General features: G+C 47.3%; 1 protein-coding gene across 5 annotated transcripts in view; it reads right to left on the bottom strand.

Annotated features, from left to right (window-relative positions):
* Window positions 1–20,165, bottom strand: part of ACTN1 (actinin alpha 1) — an 87,057-nt gene extending 66,892 nt beyond the window's left edge. For 2 of the 5 annotated variants that reach the window (XM_039705105.1, XM_039705109.1), the window contains exon 1: window positions 19,919–20,164. In XM_039705105.1, the coding sequence (XP_039561039.1) occupies window positions 19,919–20,023 (105 nt within the window). In that variant the 5' untranslated portion in view covers window positions 20,024–20,164. Of the gene's footprint in view, window positions 1–19,918 lie in introns of all 5 variants that reach the window. The other 3 variants (XM_039705104.1, XM_039705107.1, XM_039705108.1) reach the window with 3 other exon arrangements.
* Between the last annotated feature and the right edge of the window lie 2,193 nt (window positions 20,166–22,358).

Genomic DNA, 22,358 nt, shown 5'->3' on the forward strand with positions numbered 1-22,358 from the left:
CTGGTTCAAACATGGAAGTGTTCATATTGGAGAGCTCTTGCTTGAGCTGGGCTGTCACCCAAGAAAAACAGCAATTCTCCCTGCCACATGATACACATTTGAGACAGGCAAGGAGGAAAATGCAGCTACTGAGGAGAGCATGCTCTGGTTCCAACTGAGCACTGGCCTGTAAGGGCAATGGAAGTACTGTAAAACCTCACTGCAACAGCAGGATACTGGGAAAAACAAAACCTCTACTTCAAGACTGGGCAAGCAGTCGGGCAGATTACTACTAAGATGTACCTTGACTCTTCCTTACATAACTTTTTTTTTTTTTGCATAGAATTTAATAATCAAGTAAAAACTAGTCTGTAAAACATGTGCCAAGCACCCTCTCACATACAGCAGTAGAAAGGCTCCTGCACACTCTGAGGTGCATCACATGTGCCAGTTCAAGGTAGGTTTCTTTTGCCTTTAATCATTTCTCCCATGAATAAGTAACACCTAATGAAAGTGCTCTTACGCTGACAGCATTTGTATTCTGATACCCAACTGCTACTCATATGCCTCTCCTTAGACAGCCTCTTGTTAAGATTACAGCTGTAAGGGCAGCAGACATGTGAACACAGACTCTGCTTAACTTAAGTGCCCAAAGCAGCTGTTTAGCTTAGTACCGATTTCTTAATTCAGACTTTATGCCCAAAGACTGCCGAATTAGTCCCCATCATGGAGACTTTAAACACAGCATCCTCTACAATATGTGCACACCTATACATGACAAAACTAAGCCTACTTCATTGTAGATTCACACTCCAGCTCCACAGCCAGTACTACTGAACAAGGACTTCTGCAGACACCACTCAGGGTCACTCTCCATTTTGCCCTGTCTTGCTCTGTATTTAATAGTGGACACAACAGTACCTCATTCATACTCAAGCTCACACCACCATCAACCTTGGAATAATCCCACAGAAGGGAAATCTCAAATACAGTACTGGTCATGGTCCTCACAGTAAATCATGTATTTTAGGGGAAAAGGTGTGGTTTCATGATGAAGAATGACTAAGCCAACCAGATTTCTTCAGTTACCATGGTTGGATGGCCACTCAAATTCTTCTGCTACCAATCCTTGGGCAGCAGTGAAGTTACCATCATATCAAGCTCTTCAATCCTGCTTCCCTTTATTGGTAAACTGCATGCAAATATCTACTATACACAGAAAGCCAGGCTAGCAAGAGCATTGGCAGACCATGGGGATTAGACTGAACTTGCTTTGATGTCTATTCATAAACGCTCATATTCTTACATGTTTGTGTAAGAAAATGCCAAATCACTTAGTCACAGATAACACGTCAGAGTACAGCTCATCTCTCACAAAGACTGCCTTCCATACTCACCATTCCTAATTTTGCTGTTGCCTGACAATTTTCCTTTGCAACAGTTGCTAAGCAAAACATTTGCAGTTCAGCTTAGTATCACAACTGACACTTGATGACTGTCCTAATGGTTACACACAAAAATATGCATAGCTTTTCAGTCTGGTTCAAACCACTGACAAGAAATAGATAACTCAAATGGAGGACATGCAGTTCATGTGCAGTCCTGATTACTGCCATTATGTTTGCTGTCTGTTTTCTCAAATAAAGAATCTTCTGAGCAAGGCAAGGTACACACAGATAACAGACAGCATTGGAAGTTACCATGTGGAAGTCAAATTACCTTAGTACAAACAGTCAAGGAACATTTCCTGTCACTTGTTTCAGAAGACCTAAATATTATATTTCAGAAATGTCCATACAAGGTCTGTCCATATCTACTGAAAATAGGTATCTTGCTAGCACCCTAAGACACCTACACAAGTCTTCTAATTAGAGGAATTTGACAGTATTTCTGGAAGTTCAAGTAGCTTTCTCTTACAAGAGTGCAGTTAAGTGTAAGACCAAAATAAAAAAGATAATTCAAGACAGACTCAATGTGCTATATTTTTAATATATGTGGCTAAGAAACTGTACCATACATTAGCAGCCACAGTCAGCACTCAACAGAATAGAAAGCAGGAACTAATCTCCTTTCCTCCTGAAATACAAGGAGTAAAGAGTCACTGAGGTTGAGAAAAGAAAAGGAGGGTCCTTCTGACACTACTAGCAGACATATGGAGAGGTTTATTTCAAGATTGTGGTTAGATCAGAAAACCTCTCCTAATTCTCTTCAGCCCAAGAGTTTCCTAAGCAGGTAGACCCCAATAACAAACAGGACGGTCAAGAGAAATTATTTTTCCATTAGCACTGGATTCATCAAAAGAAAGTGGGGAAAAGGTAGATGTCTTCATCCTTCCTCTCCCACGTTTACTTTGTGTAAATGTTATCCATGGATACTGATGATGTGACTTTTCAGATAAGACAGAAAGAAGGGGGATGGAAAAAGACCTTTAGAAGCAAGGGAAAAAACAGACTTCTACAATCTGTCTTCAGAAATGGCTGCAATGCAGGTTGCTGCCAAGCACTGAAGCTTTAAGGAGGACAAATGACCTGCTACTACACCAGAGAACGGACAAGCCACATGTTGTGTATCAGCAGAGATGAGTTTGCTAGGATGGAGAAAAAGACAGAGAGAACTGCCTTGTGCAGAAGGAGTAATAGAAAGGTAAATCACAACCTGCCTTGGGCCCCATGGAAGTTTGCTACAGTAATGCCCATGCTGATAGCAAGAATAAGGTATAGACTGTGCTGTGAAATTACACCTTTCCTCTTATCCAAAACCACACCTCAAAAACTAATGTGAATTTTATACTTAGCTCGCCACCACCACAGCTTGTACTCAGCACTGAACAATACCCATCCAAACCCCTAAGACAAGGGGCACAGACTCATTTCCCTCATATCCCCTGTCACTGTCGAGCTGTGCTCTAATTTCAGACCAGGGTAAGGCAAGCACCTCTTCTGGTAGAGATCAGGTTGTTATCGTGTAAGTAAGTAATTTCTGGCAAAATTCTCCTGGCTTCAAGCTTAGATTAAGATAGTTCAGTCCAACCCAGCTTTTGTCATAAAATTGTTCATTTTCTGCTCTCCCCATAGCTCCCCTGGAAGGCTGCAAGGAGAATCATGTCTCTGCAAGAGAAATGGTGGCAGACTGCATAGCTTCAGAGGAATACAAACATGACACACATTGTTTCAGGGTCTTTGGTTAAGTGCTAATCATCTGGATTTGAATGCCAGTCCCGATTATGAGAAATATGTAGTAAACAGAATCACGCCATGTGATATGCAGGCTTAACCCTCTTCCTGCTGGCAGCTGCACGTCAGCACAAAGCTGCAGTGGGAACAGCAAAACAGTCTCCACAAACCTACCAGCCTTTTGTCCTCAGCTTGGCGCTTGCTGCTGTCTCCTCTGAAGAGCCACACCCACACAACAGAAGGTCGCTGAAGGATGTGTGCAAGTTCGACCATAATCAGACCCCTGGACACGTGATGTTTGGTGATCTCCCCTGCTCTGACACAGGCACATGGCTGGGCAAGACTACGTGCAGCTTCACAGGGAAGGGGGTATGGGTAATTAAGATGCCACAGTGAGAGGCTCAAGCTGATCCTGTCTGCGGGCCAGGAAGAAACAATCCCACTCCCAACATGCTGAATAAGCCATGGGTGGGCTTGGAGGGCAAGGGTACGGCTGTCGCCAGCCTTTCCCCAGCAAGCAATCACAGGATTGCTACACACTGCAGTGGGTACTGGCCCTGGCCCAGGGACACCAGCGCTGGCACACCAGCACCCGGCACAGGCAGCGCTGCTCCCGCGCCAGCTGCGCCACACCTCACACAGCCACGGCCACACCTCACACAGCCACGGCCACACCGCCCTGCACCGGCACCACCACAGGCTGCGAAGAGTGAGGGACCTGAAACAGCAGGCTAGAAAATTCTAAGGAAAGAATTTCAGTCCTCTGCTCCCGTGGCATTCTCTTTCCTTCCATGGGATCACATATGCTATCATCAAGGCACGCAGGACCTAACCTTTGCAAGACTCATAGTTCCTCTTATGTACTCAGATGGCCTTGTGCATGTAAGTGAAGTATCTTCTTCCTGCAGAAATCAGACAACCCAACTCAGAAAGTAGAGTTTTCACAGATTAAATTTAACTTGACAAAACTTAACAAGCCTAGCTACACTTATTAGTGGCCCAGGACCTCCTCACATCCTACCTCCTACATCCTATGCAGCATACTGGCATTGCCAGAGGAAGTTAGTCATTTCCACATTAGACAGCCTCCCATGCCATGAGCCAGCCAGCTCATTTCTGCACACAGGTAAGGTATTGTTAAGTGAATTAGAATTTATTTCTTCCCTTCTCAGCTGCCAAAAGTGCTAAACCACTTGCATTGCTTAGCAGGCTACTCCAGCACTTTTTTCCCCCTGATTTCCTGACGCTTAAGAACCCAACCCTGATAATTTAGAGCCTGTCTCCAGCTCTCTGTGTGGTTTCTCTGTATTTAGGACTGCCGTAGGCTGAGGTCTACCCAGGAAAACTCAGAACAGAGCCCTGACATGCTCATGCTGTTGACTTTGAACCACATTTGAAGCAACAGCTAGGAGAACAATAGATGTTCATATGAACAGTGACAGGGTAGCAAAAGCAGATCAGATCAGAGCCCTATGCATTTGACATGGGATAAAGAGCCAGGCACCCATCAGTGGAGCCACAGCAGCAAAGCATCTCCCTGCTGACAGGGAATTCCCTGTAGCAGCAACCAGCCCTGTTGTATTAATCCAAGAGGGAAGCACCAGCTCCCAGGCATGAGGGGCCAACCCATAGTACAACCCTGTGTTCCCCGAGCTCCCTACAGCAATCTGGCCCCTCTTCAAAGACAGGGGATCAGACTACTGGTACCTGCTCATGGAAGAAGTCTGGTATCCTGCAAAGCAGCATGGCAAAGTCTTCAGGTTTTGAGCTTTCAGTCTTGGAGGGCTAGAAGACTGCACTTGCTCAGCAGCTTTGTTGCCTCAAAGCCTCAGCAACTGGGTTCATGAGAGCTGCACTGAGCTCTGGCAATCTCTGCAGGGCCTAACAGGAGGCAGTTACTGTTCCTGCACAGGCAACAGCAGCAGCTTCTTTCCCAGCTCAGCAGCTGCTGTGCAGCAGTTCTTTGACCAGACATCAAGCACTCACTTCCAGAAGGCAGGAGACTGCACTGGACTTGAAAGCGAGACAGATGCCAAATCCCAGTCCAGGGCCAATGCTTGGGGAATCAGGCAATGTGATGTTCAGAACACAGATGTGTCAGTATTTATTTCCACATGAAAAACAGTCCAAATTGTTTTTTTTCTTAAGACTCTTTCCAGCTCTTTCCCATTCTCCTGCTGCTCCTCCACTGTGGAGAGCTATCAAATTTAACTCTTTTTCTTCTCATTGTTTTGGTAAATTAATTTAAACACAAATTAAGATTTTTCATCTGGCTCACAGTTCATGTCCACAAGTAGTAAACGTGGGAGCAATGTAGAGGCTGTGACTTGCAAGGCAGGGAACAAACAGCTATTTCTCAGGCATCTGTGGCTAGTTCAGCCCACTTGCTCTATCAATCAGTAAGCACAGTCTCACTGCTTCCAACATCAACTTTTGTCAGGCAGATTTCCATTCCCTACTTCAAAACCTTTCCTATCTCAGATATTTGCATGGCTAGAGGTGGGCAAGTTTTAAGCTGCATTCCTACCTATGGAGATTTGGCAGACACTTCATTCTTTTCACATGCAAACTAGAACTATCACCTGGACCAAGCTGCAAAAATTCAAGGAATTTGGGCAGGGCTTAAAATGAAGTGGGAAAGCATTGCTGTGCTTTCCAACACAGCAAAAGATATTCAGAAGCCTGGAACAAAGCACAGACCTCTAGCTCTTTTGGCTGCCAGGAGCCAGGTCCCCTCTCCATTTGCTGCAGCTCCAAAGGGATTGTTTTGGTGGCTGACATTGACCACTTTACTTGACAAGCCACCATTGAAGTGGGCAGCCTCACTCTGCACTTACCCTTCACTTCCCCCACCCTGCTACCTCCTTCTCTTTACCTTAGGCTCAGCAGTGATCAACTCTGATCTGGCTCAAAGCTCACTTTTCCACAGCACATTCAGGCACTGATGCATCCAGCTGAGAAAAAGTGACAGACAAGCACAGTCTGACTGAACTAAAGACTCTGAAACTGCATCTGGAGTTAGTCTTGTCCCAAGTAAATGGAGGAAGGGAGAACATTCAGCACTTGCATATGCCAAAGTTAAATAAATTAGGTGTGAAACAAGATTTTGGCGGGTATTTGGAATCATCGGGAACTGTAAATTTGAATATACTTTATGTCACCCTCTGGCAAATTCTCTAGAATTCACTTTACAGACAGCAGTTACACAATACATTTATTCACTCCTTTTGTAAGGCTGCAGAAGTAGCAAAGTTTACAAGCCAAAAAGCAGATAAGCACTATATAAACTACATTAAGAGCTCTGGAGTGCATTATCCTGAATATTCATATGTGAAATATTCTGACCACTAATATCTTCCTGGAAAGCAAAGCAGGCAGCAAATTGGGGGGGTGTAAATTAGATCCCAGTTAGCTTGATAGAAACAAGCATGTCTAGTCAGTATTTTTATTTTATTCTCTTCTACTAAGACCAGAAGGGTGGTGGCTGTTCTGGGCATTGCAGTTTCATGACAAATAAGCATCCCTAAAAAACTGTGTTAAGGGTTCACATGAGAAGAGGTCATAGGAGAAGATGACCTACCAGTTCACCACACAGGAAGGTCAGAGTGCAACAAAAACCCAAGTGAGCTCTGCACATGCCTCACTCTCCATGACAGCATGAGGACAATACTCATTCCCAGAGGCACTCTTACCCAAAGGACACCTCTTACTGTGGACTTGTGCACTGTGTACAGCACTGATGAAGGAAGAGCTTTGCTCTCTACCTAGAGAGCTGCTCCTTTGGATGGGCTGTGCACCCTGAACACACACCTTCAATTCCCACAGCCTGACTGTGCCCAGTACAAACACTCCTGTACCTCAAGCCTCCCTGCTGCTGCTCCACTCAGAAGCAGAGCAATGCTTGCTCAGGGGCTGCTGGAGCCCACTCCCACTGGGGGGGCTTCCAAATAACCTCCAAAGGACTGCGACACCACCAAAACAGTCTCTAGATCAAAGAGATACAGGTAATTAATACAACCTTACTAACAAAAAGTTTCAAAAGCTCTCTCCAGCAGCACATCATTTTGTTAATGTATCAGACCATGAAAGCCAGCAACTCACCTAAGCAGAACAGCAATCTTCAATCCAAAGCACGTGAGATCACTGAACACAGTGGCAGAATAAGATGGGAACACATTTCCCTTCCCAGCGCCTGTTAACGAAGGTGAGGCAAGAAAAGAAAGGAAGAAGAGGAGGAGGTAGAATATGGGATAGGGATATACAGGTAGAAAAAGATATCAAGGAGTACTATAAGATTGCTTTAAAACCAAAGCAAAATTTAACAAAAAATAGTATGCTGTGATTTTATTCTCTGGTTACACCCACGTCAGAAACACACTACCAAATATTGCTGTACTATGCTAGAAGAGTTGAAAGAGTGTGAAAAAAGGGATACGTAATTGCAAATTTGTAGTGATGTAGTGAAAGCAAATATCTGAAGCTAAACATCACAGACATACAGAAGAACCCCTTTGAAGTGGCCCATTACTAAGCTTGATCCTGAAGAGACACTTGGGAGCACTTAATCAGGGTGTGCTGACAGTAGCTGCAGCAGCGCCTAAAACCAAGTCAAACACATGGTGATAGTGCAGAAGAACCTGGAAGTGAAAATTTCTTGGAATCAACTGCATTACACCAAGCGGGATGTACTCAGCACAAGTAGTTTTAAAGTAACATGTAAAAGCAATACAAACTAAGAGAAATCTAAAATCAGCTGCCATCTTTTCAGTACTTGTCGCCTTGCATCACCTGGGAACCACGGCCACAGATCAGAGTTCTGTGGTGCAGGCAGGTGTACAAACACAGCAGAAACACGGTCCCTTTCCCCAGTTATCCTGCATGCTACCAGCCCAGCAAGAGTGCAGGAAGATGCAGGGAGCTGCACAGGCAGCGCACAAGCCAACAATCAGACTCTGCTCAGGCCAGCAGGCAGAGATCTTGGCACATCTCTGGCCACTGGCACTCTAGCATTTCCTCCCCAGCTTACTGACCACTGTGCCCTGTATGGCAACAAGGACATTTTCAACCTTTCACACAGCTCTGGGACAAGTATAGGGCAGCAGCAGTGGAGGATGACAACATGCACAGGGTCCTAAGGTGTAAGACCATCTCCTCCGTCCTAGGCTAAATCCAGAGCACATGGAAGAAATGCATTCTCATCAGAAGTTCTTTTTCTCCATTTGACCTGCCACGGGCCATGGTGCAGACCTGCCTCTATTGCCCAGCACCACATAGGAATAAAGCCTGGAGACTGCACAATAATTTCTCGAGAGCAAAGTGAAAACCCTCCAGTGGGAGTGGATTTTGGGTGGATCCGTTTGGTGTAATTTCGGAGAGGTTTTTTGAGGGTGGCAGTAGTAATCATGTTTATTTGAATTGGGTTTTGCTGGTGGTGGTGTTTTTTTTAAAAACCTCCTCCTTAGGCCAGAAAGCTTTTTAATTTTTCTGACTCCATCACAGGCCAAATATTGCCAAAAAAATACCTCCCTCAGCTGCCGAGTACAGCATGCCTGCCAGCTGGACAGCAAGGTATTTTACCACTACATGGAAGTACAGCCTTTGCTCGCTGTACTTCCATGTAGTCACCCACCCTCACTCCTCCTCATCCAGCAGGGCTCCCCATTGCAAAAGCTGCCCACACTTGATCCTCACCATGGCCCTCCTCCTCCTCAAGAAGGAAGAGCTCAAGTTGCAGCAGACTTCATCTCAGGAGGTAAACATGAGGAAAGGTAACAAAGGCCAGTGACAAGCACGCTGACACTGCCCTCCTGTCAGGGGATACAGGGGAGAGCAGGCGGGGCTCTCAGGAAAGCTGTCTCATTGCTCCCAAGAGAAGTGGCTGAAGAATGCAGCAAGGCATGTGTCTGCCTGGAAACTCTGCAGGAATGAATCTGCAGGGCCAGAAGCTGAAGTCCCTTGGCCTTGCCCATGAATTTAGTGCTTTGGCAGGTGGAGGGAGAGCACAGGCACTGCACATTGGGACAAGAGGGTATCCTGACAGCAAGCAGACACTGAGCCTGCTGTGACAGTGATTTTCTACCCTGTATAAACCAAACATTAAATGCTAACACATCACTCCTTCAATGCCACCAGCTGCCCTGAGAGTTCCACCCAAGGCCGCCATCTTCTGCTGCAGCTTGCAAAAAGAAGGTTCCTTTTCGGCAGCAGATCACCACCCACAGCTAGGCACACCTCACATCCATGGGGCTCTGAGGCATCCCCCTGCTGTGGAAAAGCCACATGACAACCACTGGGGCTTGGCACAAGAGGCAGTGGCAGCTGTGCCAAGCTTGCCCTGTGTCCCCTGCACCCCTCTGAGCCATCAGCAGCAACTACCTCTCACAGGACTGCAGGCAGAAGTTGTTCCAAGCTCTGCAATCACAGGATATTCTGCTTCAAGTGCTTTAATTACTGTAAGCAGTTCACTAATTACAGTAGTAATGATTGGATTATGGCCAGTTAACAGCTTTAAAGAAATAAGCCATTATAGAAGGGGGAGAGAAATACTCCTTTGGGTTTAGGATAGAAAGAGATTTCAGCAGCCCACCCTGCAGGAGGCTCTTAGTAACTGACTGGGTCAGACTACTTGCAACAAACTGCAACAGCAAGGAGCTGCGTCAAGTGTCACTAAATGGGATGTTGGCACATGAAAATTATCAGGGCTGGAGGAGGTGTGTTTGCAGGAACAGAAGGTCTTCTGTTAATGTGTTGACCCCACATGCTCCAACACCTCTCCATGACTGGGCCCAAAAGACAGGATGCAGGCAGGTGTGTGTGCTGCATGCTACATTACTGACACCATACCATATCATGCCTGAGATGCTTTATTTCATCATGCAAGTCATGAATACTGGCCTTTTAGAATGTTTTAAGAGAGACCTGCTAGCTTGAACCAAACAGCTAAAGGCAACCACTCACACTACCAAAAGCCAAAGGCACTCACCAAAAAGAACAGAAATTTCCTTTCATTAGCAATTGTTGCCAGCATTGGGAGGACCAGAAATTCATACAAGTAATAGGCAGGGAGGCTCCTTCCACATACACCTCCTCACTATTTCCCAGAGTCTGACTATAGAGCAGCCTGCAGAAAAGCAACTGGACTAATGGATCCCTGCAAGAAGTCCTACCCCAAAGGAGATACTGCAACAAGGGGAACTACCAGCTCTGGAAGATGAAGATTTTTGTGGCCATCCCTTTGAAGACTCGCAGATATGAGGTAGGCAAGATTACCAGATACACAGCCTCCCCAACCTGAAAGGCACCTTCCACAAAACAGGAAAGCAAGATCCTACTTGACAGAAGAAATCCCCAGTGTGTTGAAACTACAATAAAGGCAACAATACTCATCCACAGACGACTATCCTGATGGCACTGCCAGCCAGCAGTATGCCATGGCCCTGTGGGTCAGGTAGCTCTGCCTAACCAAGACAAGCCAAGCCTTTGCACCACCACCAGCCACTTTCACATGTCCACTCGCCCTAGGAAAAGCAGGTCTCTACACCTCTTGTCTGCCCTCACCCACAACAGCCAGCCCTCCATGGTAACACCACCGTTGTATCCCCTGCACAAGCTCTTCAGTTATTCCCCTTGTCTCCCCTCAGAAGTATCTCGTTTTGCTTGGTTTCCTTGTTCTCTTTTCCCTTCAGAGGTCTTCAGATGAGGACTGGCAGAAACTGAGCTTGGTATCGCTGGCTGGAGGGCGAGGATTTCTGGCAAGAGAAAACCAGTAGATCTGGGCATCTTGCCCAGAGTGAGTTCACACTTGGCTCACCACAGCTGGAAATAGTCTCATCTCTGGCCAGAGTTCCCCAACGGCCCAACAAAACCCTTGGGAAACAGCAAGTTTCCACACGCTGACCATTTTGAAACAGACAAACAGCGGTGCTCATGACTGCGCTGCACCCAGCCAGGCTGCTCCGCACAGTGCCACTCCCAAGGGTGCCTGACGAGCAAGCTCTGATGGAGCACAGGCTCTCTGGCTTTGTGTGCAGAACCAGGTGGGGCTAAGACCAACGCTTCCTCTGGAGATGCTCCTCTTGTACAGCAATACTGCGAGCAGGGCTAGAGGGAAGGCAGAGGCTAGCCTGGCATAGATACGGTCTAAACAGCTTTAAACAGCCTCCTTTTTTGGCACTGTCTACCAGTTAAGAAATTTGCTTGGTTTTTTTTCAATCACGGAGTCACTTTTTACAGTTTTCTTGGGGATAACACATTTAAGTACCAGAACTAACTTGCCATGTACTGAAGGGTAGATTTAAATAAAGTGAGTGAGGGGGATTACAGGTAAGTAAGTACTTCAGTAGCAAGACAAACTTGGCTGCTGTAGAGCCAAGGAATCTGGCCAGGAAACAGGGCTCTAGGATGTACACATAATTTTCCATGATGAAGAAAAGAGCACTCAGCTGGGATGCAGAGACCATACATGGTTCTCTCACTCTCTCGCATCTCTCGGAGGCCTTTACAGGCCAGCTCCTGCAGGGAAGATGTAACAGCACAACTTCCATTTACAGCAGCAGCAAAGTTCAAATGCTTAGCATCATATGAGTGAGGAGTAGCAAGTGCCCTGGCTGCCTCATCCAAAGGACATGGAAAGCAGAAGTCCTTCCTCTACTGCCAACTGGCCTTGGTTCAGCACCTCTGTAGGACATGAGGGTCATCCTCAGCGTTATAAAAGGAAACATCAGTATTCTGTGTGAAATTTCTCCAGCCATCCAGCACTGTGTTCATGGAAGGAGCAGAGCAAACCAGCTGCCCATTCACACTATGCTGTGTGCCACATACAAGATTTCACAAGGGTCCCTCTGAAAAATGAGGGCCATGCATAAGACACATGAACAGAGCTCACTTGTGCTATCCTGAAGGGCAGACCCCACACTGCAGCAGTGCAATCACTGCCAAGTCGGGTAGACTGACAAAGAAGCAATCAGCTGATCATCAAGTCATCCCTTCCTTCCTACTGACCACATAAGCTATCTAGGAGGATATGGAAAAAGTTGCTGCTTAAGAAGTCCACCCTGCAGTCTCACATGCCTATGAACTATCCACACTGGTGCTGCCAGTAGCCCTGGATTGCTGGTATTCAGAGACCTACTTGAAATCACTCCAATCTGACTGACAGACAGGTGATACAGAGACACACAGTGGTGTTCACTGTAGTGAGTGTAGCCAAGACACGGTCTTTCCACTTGCCAACACTTCCCATCTTGGCTCTAATACCATAGAAAAATGACAGGTTTGCTGTCATTTCTCACATCACAGGGTTGAACACACTTCCAGTCCACACAGATAGAATGAGAACTCAAAGACTTATCTGGATGAAAGACCAAAATTCCCTCTGTTTATGCAGCCATTCCCCAGCCCTACGGGAGCTCCCTGCCAACAGGAGCTGTTTCAGATCACTGAGGGTTGAGAATGCCTCTGCAGAGTCTCACTCATGTTGTAGCGCTTCAAAGCAGCCATGGATTTGGAAGCAGCAAAAGAGAGGACAATTTCAGGCAAAAGCATGAAGACAGCAAGCTGCAGTACGTATGAGAGTTGGCTTTCAAAGGCCTGACCAGCCCTTACCAGCAAGATACACTCCTTGCCAGCTGAATGGCAAAGACACAACAACAGTAAACCAACATGGGGGAAAAATGGTTCTGCTCTACTGCCTAGTAGGGAGACAAGAGGTTAAACTGGCACCAGGCCATACCACATCCTATGACCAAATTCTGCTCTCATACAGTAGGGGAATGAGTGCAGGGAAGGCAATAGCAGGAAGGGAACTGGAAGTAATTTAATTAAACATATTCTTAATTAATTTTTTAATTAATCATATTAATGCTAGTGCCTTTGTTCACCTAAGCATTTCTTTGATTGGCCCAAAAAGTCCCCAGCTCTGTCTCAGGGATCTGAGTGACTATTGGGAACCCGTACGACAGTCTCTTGCACCGAGGTCAAAAAGAAGCGGTGGGTGGTTCCACACACTTTAATAGAAGGCTCTTCTGGCATGACTAACACCAGACAGACAGTACTGCTGCTGACAAGTCTATCCCACCACTCTTCACCAACTCATCCCCACAGATGCAATCTCTGAGTAACAATGCTTCAGCCCCAAAATCCCAGATTTAGAGTAAATCCCACACCTCTATGAAGAAAAGTTGACTACCCTTCTTGCTGACGTTATGTTTTTCCCACCTTGGCAGTTGTCATACCTGCTTTTCCCCCCTTGAGGCACAGTTCACATATTGCTTTGATGGGATAACAGGGTTTTACACTGCTATAGAAGATTTGTAGAAGTCATGCTAAGCACATTCCTTATGATAACCATCATGCTTCCAACAGTCACACATGGCAAGAAATCAGTTTTATATTCTCATACAGAAGAAGAGTAAACTCTTGCACAGTCTTCCATCCTCCTCAAACACCATTTCTCAGACTGTACAAAATACCTCTAAAAATCACAGCAATCCATCCAGCAAGCCCCTGGGGCTGACACACCACATTCAAGTGAGACTAGTCCATTGTATGTCGTATTTTTGCAGCTTCCCAATGTTTCCCCAGACAGTTCTCCAGCCTCTTTTCTACACTGACTGCTTTCTGCACCTCATTGTCAGAAAGAGCACAGCCATTCTCCAACAGCATAAGTGCACCCTAGAGAACAGCCTAAGTGTCAGGCACAACAGTGATAATCCACAGCCAGATGGAAAATGCTCTCAGTCCTTCACCAGCACAGCCGTGCAAGTTTTCACCATCTCTGTCACTGCTGTTTGTGCCAACCTTAAGAACTCCAGGTCAATGTTTTTAGTGGATTCCAGTGAGTAACCACAGAAAAGCACACAGGCTCACAAACTGGCCGGGGAGGCCAAATGAACCCTGATCCTCCTCCTGACAGTGCATGAGAGCTGCACCTCTCCCACAGCACACATGGAAAGAGTGAAGTGCCTGCAGCAGGAGCAAGGGGGGCTCAGGGACCTCAGGGCTAGGAAGAATATTCACTGGGTCGCTACTGTAACATATGGTTTCTAGAAGTGTGATTCCGGTGCTCAGGAACACTTTTACCCAACAGATTTACTGTCCCACGTTCTCACCTACCACCCAGTTATACCTGAATTATACAGACAACACTATCTCACACAAAAGCATGTGCTTCCCAGGGGACAAGAGGGACAAGTTCTTGCCTGAGGGGACAAGAGGGGACAAGTTCTTGCCCACACACAATAAAACTGGTTTCCAAGCGGCTTCTTCTTAAGGATGCCCTAAGTAGCATGTCACATGCCCCAAGCTACAAGCACTGCAAGCGGTCAGGGTAGAAAACAATGTTATCCTCTCTAGCCTCTGCACTCAATGCACTGAAAAAATGTCATTACTAAATCACATGCACAAGAATTTAAACTGGTTGCCTGAAGCAGTCAGCAAGAAATTCCCCAGACAGACACACTTTACATCACTGGGCTGGTAGCTGGATGCCTTTGAGGTGTTTCAGCCTTCCCTGGAGGACTGGAAGGATAAATTCAGTACAGATTGATGAGTACCATGTTTTCATAAACTGATCCTTGGGATCTGTTACAGACTCCCCCTGAGAGAATCTCCAGTCTCCATCTTAACCCATGCCTGCTTTCTCCTTAGACTGCCCCCTTACACAGAATTCTGAATAGGAGGGTAAGTCACAGCAAAACACACATGCCTCATTCATCATCCACCATGAGGTTACAATGAATAATAATATTCTTGTTAAAAAAACCAAACACGCACATCCTGACAAAACCTGACCACAGAAAGTATGAGGCAGCTCCCACACTCAAGGACAAATAACTGATCTACAAAGCCAGATATTTCCAGAGTTCCCTACAGCAACTTCTACGTTTAATGTTTTGAAAAGCAAGTATCTGGCAACAAGATACCTATGTTAAACAACAAAAGCTTGATCTGAAAGATAGGATATATCTGGTGACCTATATTGCCTGCCTGCAAAAGAGCAGCTGAGTAAGCATCCTTACAAATTTGACCATTCTGCTTCAGTATCAGTGCTGGTCAGCGTGAATTAAAGCACGCAGGACACTCAGGTGCATCAGGGCCACCTTCCCTGCAGCACTCCCCACTGCAAAGACCATGCAAGGATTATCCCTTGCTATGGCCCACAGGGTGCTATGCAGTGTCACAGCAGGAACAAAGCAACCCAGTGCAGTGCATTCATCAGCAATGCACATTTATTTACTTTATGGCTGAATCTATGATGGGACTGAAAGAAACTTCAGCAAACTTCAGTTTAGGAGTGGTATCACACCTTTCTGCGGGTCCACAGCAGCTACCACAACAGTAGCTTTCCGGAAGTTTCGATACCTTTCTCAAAATAGACCATATCTGGCAAAGAGGACATAACCCAAGTGAAAAGGAAACTATGATTGTGGCTTTTACATTTTGTCAGAGATAATAGTCACACTCATACCACCTAACTGGAGCATGCTTACCAGCAGGCTTGGAGGTGGGGTGTTTCCATCATGGCCCTATTTAATGGGTACTTTCTATCATTAGCAACTTTCTGTCGTTAACAACCCCACCTCTGAGAGGTGATTACAACAGCAAAATTCAAATCATAAGAGCAGTAAGGCCTGCAGGGCACAGACACAGTAGGGCCATGAGACTCATGCCTTTTTTTACCTTTGCATTTATGTGTATCTTTACATGCAGAGCATGGCACAGAATAGTGAGAGAGATTTAAGAAGACTTAGGTTTCTAACAGGAAATTTCTGTAAATTCATGAACAACTGCACTTAGAAAGCACTTCTCTGGCACAGAAAAGGTGCCACTAAAGTCTGTGCTATCACTGCTTCTTCAGCACCACAAATCTGACCAGTCCAGTTCTCTAAGCCAGAGATATCATTTACTGCCACACTGTCAGAGATGCCAACGTGGCAAGGCAGAGCAAGAGTGGATAAAGCACATGGCACATTAATTTCATCAATTTAATATTTTTCATAATTTTTGATTTTTTAAAAATAAAGATAAGCATTATCATCATTCCTCATAGCATTAAAGTTGCATATGGCTATCTTCTACACACTGCAAATGAACACTGCTTCCTAAGAAAGCAGTTGGCATTTAAAGTTTCCCTGCCAGCTCTACAGCTGAGACAAGTTGCTTCAGGCAAGATTTTGAAATAAACCTGAAGGAGCTGTACCTTGAGCAACGAGCTCATTGAAAGAGATGGTCCACATGAGAGCCTGCTGTAGGCAGGACCTGAAGGCTGACCCCTACCAGCACCCCCAAACAAACCCAGCTTCACCCAGAGTTACTCCTGACACTAAGGAGACAGTGGCTGGAGATGTTCCTTCTCACCATCACCCTTCACCTCATCTGTGAAGATGATCCAGGAATGCTGAACACCACCTGGCCCACCTAGTCCCTCACACCAAACCCACCAGGAAAAGCCTGAATGCTACAGCTGGTACCTTGTCATCAGGAGGTAGAAATGTCCTTGTGGGCACAAGTGACAATCTCTTGGCCACTAAAACCCACATATGTACTTCTTACTAAGCAACCTTGTCTGTCTTGACAGCTAGGTGAGTCCACTGCAATGGCTTTCAGCAAATTTTGCCTTGCAAATCTGGGAAATTCCAGATCAACCCTGTTATGCCTTAGGTACTGCTACTTTGAGGCTTGACTCCAGACAGGAAAGAAGAGAAGGCAGAGAGAAAAAAAGGCTGTTACAAGAAACTGCTGAGATGAGTTCAACAGTTCAAACTACTGAGATGTAGTTCAAAGAGAAAGTATTTTAATTCCCAGAACAGACCCCTACTCCTGTACAAAAGATTGTGCAGAGGCTTGTATCAGGTAAAAAAGTAGCTGAATTTGTTCTGCACAATTTTTTTTTCTGCTTAAGAATAGCAATGCTGTGATGAGCTCTTTAAAACCTCTTAGAGAGTCACTTCTGATAGACATGAAAAATTGGCTTCACGTGGAAAGCTGCTTTCCTCCCAGGAACTGTCACTTTATCCCTACATTGTAAAACAGCAGCTTCCCAGGAAAGGGCAGGTAGGCAGGTGTGAAACCAGTGCTTCTCCTCTGTATCACATTCAAGAGGCCAACTTTCATCCTCCAAATATGAAATTTATTCTGCAGTTTGCCTATTTACCCATTTCAAAGCAGCATTCCAGACAGCAAAGGCTGTAATATCTGTCTCAGCACAGGTAGGAAACCTGCAAACCCACTCCCAAAAGCTCAGCAAACTTGTCCTTATAATGCTCCTGTAGAAGATATCACTAAAATTCAGTAATCCTCCCACTTTTGATGTCTGCTGTGAGTTCTGCTGAGCCCGTGCATCCAGGAGAAGGGGAGCTGGACTTAATTCACGTTTGAGTAACATTACTAGACTGCTCGCTTCCCAAGTCTCAATGAGTCCCAGCTGCACAAAACCTGGCAGGACAGCAATGTGGCACAGCTATGCACAGCCTACAGGGCCTTACTGAGCCAGGACACCAGGGGCTGGGTTGGAAATAGCTGGCAAGACACAGACACTTCTTGCATAGACATTTGCTCGCTGCATTACTGGCTGTGCCACCACTTTAGACATGCTGTCCTTGCTCCCAGAGAGGGCCCAAGAAGCAAAGTTTCAAGTCTGCCTCACCAGCTGGCCTCAGCGTTATAAAGAATAATGATGATAATTCAATAGCACTTAATTGAGACTTAGGTGAAGAAAAACCTAAAATATATGAGTCAACAAGACTGAGCCTGAAAAGAATCTACAGGAATATTTGGTAGGCATCAATCTCTCCTATTTCTCTCAGTAAGCTACTAACTAACATGTACTGTACTGAACATTCAACCTTAATTACTGCAGCGATTTCATTTCACAGGTAAGAAGGACTGACAGTTTTACTACACCACACTTTTTGCTTGGTGGATACTGTTGCCTTCTTACATCTGAAGGAAACAAGCCCCAAGACCCCAACAGGGCTTTTGGTCACATTCAGACCCCCAGAAATCCCTCAATCTATGCACAGCCTGCCCTGGCTGGGGTCCAATCACCAACTCCTCCGAGGGGATATTAGCCTGATGGGCTGCAAAGTGGGAAGGGCCATCACTCCCAGACCTGATCCTCCTGACTACAGGGTGGGGGGGTCGCCACAAAACTTTGAGCTTGCACCCACTGCAGAAGGGAGAAAGAGAAATAATAAAGTGATCCCACCACCAGGGACAGACATTTAACTATATAGAGGCCTCCAGTCCAGCAAGCTGGAGAGTGACTCCCACCACGTCAAATTCAACTGGCAGCTACTGACCAGCACAAGAAGTTGGCTTTCATTACTTAAAACTCCCTCTTGGCTTCTTCCCTCTGCACAAGTAACCCATGCTAACAGAACAGCTCTCTGTCACCCTCTTGTGATAGGACCAAGAGGACTTAAAATCTCCTGGAAGGAGGTAATACTAAAAGAACATGACATTTACAGCATGTAAAACAACCTTGGGTTTAATACTTTTGAGTCCAAAGGTTCCACTCCTGCTTCTCACAACCAAACCAGTGTCCCCCTACATATAAAATATTTTACCTCACCCGGCACCATAAAAGGCAAAAAACCCTACAGCCTAACAATCATTTCCCTTCACGGCAGTCAGCAAGGCTGGCGATCTTGCTCTGGGCCCCAGTAGCTGTTTCTAGATGGGTTGGCCAGATACAGACACAGGACTGGAAACAGAGATTGCAGCCAGGCAGATCTTTTGAAAAGGAAGAAACTTCCCTCCTCAAAGGAGCAGAGCTCTGACTTCCAATAAGCCATCCACCACTCACAGTCGAGACCAAGACTGCATTCCTCGCTTTTCCTTTGCTGAAATATAACCTCCCACACCATCAACTCCTTCTCCAGTAAATGCTCTTATTTATATACTTTAGTTCTCAGGCTGTCTACTCTCAGCGCTCAAGTCCCTGAGCAAGGAAACCACTGACAGCAGCTCTATAGCTACCACGTTCAATTAACTCAGAGGAAAAACTTCTCAGTGGCACCATTTCAGACAGCTCTGAACAGGAAAACCTGAACACCTTTGATCTGGAAGTAGAGGAGGGGAAGAGGAGAAGGGTTAAAGAGGAATAATCATCTTCTCACTGTTGTGTACTCCTTCCCAACTGTTCCCAGCTTTCTACACCTCAGGCTACATTATATATGTTAATATATCATTTGTGCATAAAAAAGCACTATCATCCCCCGTCTCAGGGAAGGTCTGGGATTCTTCTGCCTGCTCACAGTAAGGGGAGAGCACGGCAGGATCCAAAACACGAGCCAGTGACTGGCTGGGAAGCCAGCGGGAGCCTGCTGCACCCCAAAGTGCCCCTGCCATGCCAGCATCAGTGCCGTTCCAAATTCTGCTTTACTGTTGTCTGATGGAGTGACTAAAACGGAAATGTTTCGGGGATTAGGATTCCTGAGTGATCTAATACAGGATGCTTTTGGTTTAAAGGAGGAGGGGAAAAAAAAATATAACTAGCTAGCAGCGAGGCTGGAGCTCCTCCTGAGCTCCCCTCCCCACCGCCACCCTTTCTGTTTAAAAAGGGGCCGAATGTTACCATTTTTGGACATGAGCTCCGCGCAAGCCCTGCCCTAAACCACACCATTCAAACAGCAGCCAGTTACCGTCCCGCCGCCGGCCGGCGGGGCCGGGGCGCGGGCGGGGGTGCGGGGGGATGCGGCGGGGCCCCGCCACCGCCGCCGGCCCCGCGGGATGCGTGCCAGGAGAGAGCACGGGGGTGCGCCCACCTTCCTCTGCTGCTTCTCCCAGGCTGGGTCGAGGAGCAGGTCCCGGTCCCAGTCCTCCTCCGGCTGCATGTAGTCATTGGTCTGCTGCGGGTCGTAGTGATCCATGGCTGCGGCCGCTGCTGCCGTCGCGTCGCGTCCCGCCGGTGCCGCTGCCCGCTCTGTCCGTCCCGGCCCCGCGGCCGCTCAGCCCGAGCGCGCGGCGGCGGCGCCCGCTCCCACCTCTCTGCCTCGGCCGCGCGCAGCGCCGCGGGGGCGGGACGCCCCGCCCACCGCCCGCCTCCGCGCCTCTCATTGGCCGCCATCCGCGCGGCCGAGCCCCGGCCCCCGAGGGCGAGCTCCTGTTTCATTGGTCCTTACAGGCGTCAATCACAAGATCCGTGTGCCGTGATAGGCGGTTTGCGGCAGTCCCGCCCCCCTCGCGGCCCGGGCCGGCCCCTCGCCGGCGTGGGGCTGGGGCCGCGGGCGGCTGTGCAGTGACATGCGATGAGGCTGATTGCCATGTCGGGCAGCTCCGCCAGGGCTCCGCGGCTGCCTGGGGCGCGGGAGCCTCTACTGGGGCATCCCCACCGGCGGATACGGGCAGCATTTTGTCACAGAATCCCAGAATACTCTTGAGCTGAAAGAGACCCACAAGGACCATCGAGTCCAGCTCCTGGCCCCACACGGGACACCCCAAGAGTGACACCCTGTGCCTGAGAGCATTGCCCAAACGCTGCTTGAGTGCTGTGACCACTGCCCTGGCGAGCCTGTTCCAGTGCCCAGTCACCTTCTGGGTGAAGAACCTTTTCCTGATATGTTATGAATAGAAAGTTATCTTTTTTTTTAGGTTGCAGAGTTAAAAACAAGTCAGACCAGTTGCTGTAAGTTAGTTTCACTGCTAAAGAGGAGTTCTTCAATTACCTGTTAATGGCCGGTGATTAACCATTGTCCCCCAGATGCTGGCCGCTTGCCAGGGAGGGACACCAGGACAAACCCTCCTGGTGTGAGGAGAATAGGAGTGACATCAGAGCCAGTATGCAGATGAGAAATGCACTGCACCCCGAATTTTTACAGTTTTCCCAGGAAAACCCCTAAAATTACGAGCCAACAAGTGACCTAAGTGATGTCTAAGGATGGGAGCGTAGTCCCGTACCTGCTTGGATCCTTTTTGCTTCTCACCCTAACCTGAAAAGATGTTGATTAAAGAGACGCCCCGGGGTGTTAGACAAAAAAGTAGGACTCTGCTACTCTCCCGTGAGGACGGAATCCCCAGCTCTGCCTGCAGACCAGCGGACAAAGCTGCATCACCCTCCTCCTCCGTGCCACGCCTGGGAGCAGCAGTGGCGTGGGCGCGACCCATCGATTTCTCCCCACCTGAGCTGATTCTTCTTAATAAAGGCATTAAAAAGGAGAAAGATCTCCTGCCCATTTATTTCATGATACACATCCTAAACTTTCCATGATACAACCTAAACTTTCCCTGATACAACTTCAGGTCCCTCAAACCCTGTCCGTGTGAGGCTCCTTTCGTGCGGCACAGCCCATGGTGGCGGCCCCGACGCGAGTGCTCAGCGACAGCCCCACGGCCCTGCTGCCCGACTCAGACACAGCCGGTGGGGCTGTGCACGGGTGCCCGCACCTAGGGCGCAAGAAGAAAGGGCTGTGCTGCCCTGTCCCTGGCCGGCAGGCGCTGGCCAAGGCTGGAGTGCTCCGGGCCGGGTGTGCGGCAGCCGCGGGGCACCAGCGCCGCGCCAGGGCCTCCCAGACGCACCTGCCGCTGTCTGCCCACAAATATCCTGTTTGGCAGGAAAACGCTGCACTAAAGTGCGCTTGGCTCATCGAGCAGCTTCCTAGAAGGGAAACACAACGCGTTAAGGAGTGTACCAACACGCAAATACTTGACATGGCTTCCGTCAGTTAAACAAGTAGAGGGGGAAAAGGACAGCAGCATTGTTTGTTCCCCCTGGTCATCTCGCTGAGAAGCACTGTGGCATCTCTCACAGAAGTGAGAGGAAGCCCAAGGAAACGCCCTTGCACAGCATCGTGCAGGGCAGAGCTTGTGTCCCAATTCCTCTGATACAGAGGAAGCAGAGAGTTTGGAGTCCAGGAATGTGGGAGAGGGGGTAGCTGAGAATGGAGTAGAAAGATGCTACAAAGCACCAAGTTCAATTGAGCTGAAATGTTCCACATCAAGCTAGATTTAGCCCTAAATCACACCAATGAGCTCCACTTGCAAAAAAAACGGGATTTTTTTCCCCAGCTTCTTAACAAACATTGGAGGTGAAATTGGATATATTCTTTACTTCTTGGCATAAATAACTGTGCAGTCTATAATGAACAGATGTATGGTATAATGGTACTCTGTACTGTACTCCGTCTTCATGTGTCATATGATGTTCCTTTATGTACACTTGCAGATATCAAAACCACAAATAAAATTATCAGAATTATAACGGTTCTG

Source organism: Passer montanus, unplaced genomic scaffold, assembly GCF_014805655.1.
Source record: "Passer montanus isolate IOZ18808 unplaced genomic scaffold, ASM1480565v1 scaffold18, whole genome shotgun sequence".
NCBI lineage: Eukaryota > Metazoa > Chordata > Aves > Passeriformes > Passeridae > Passer > Passer montanus.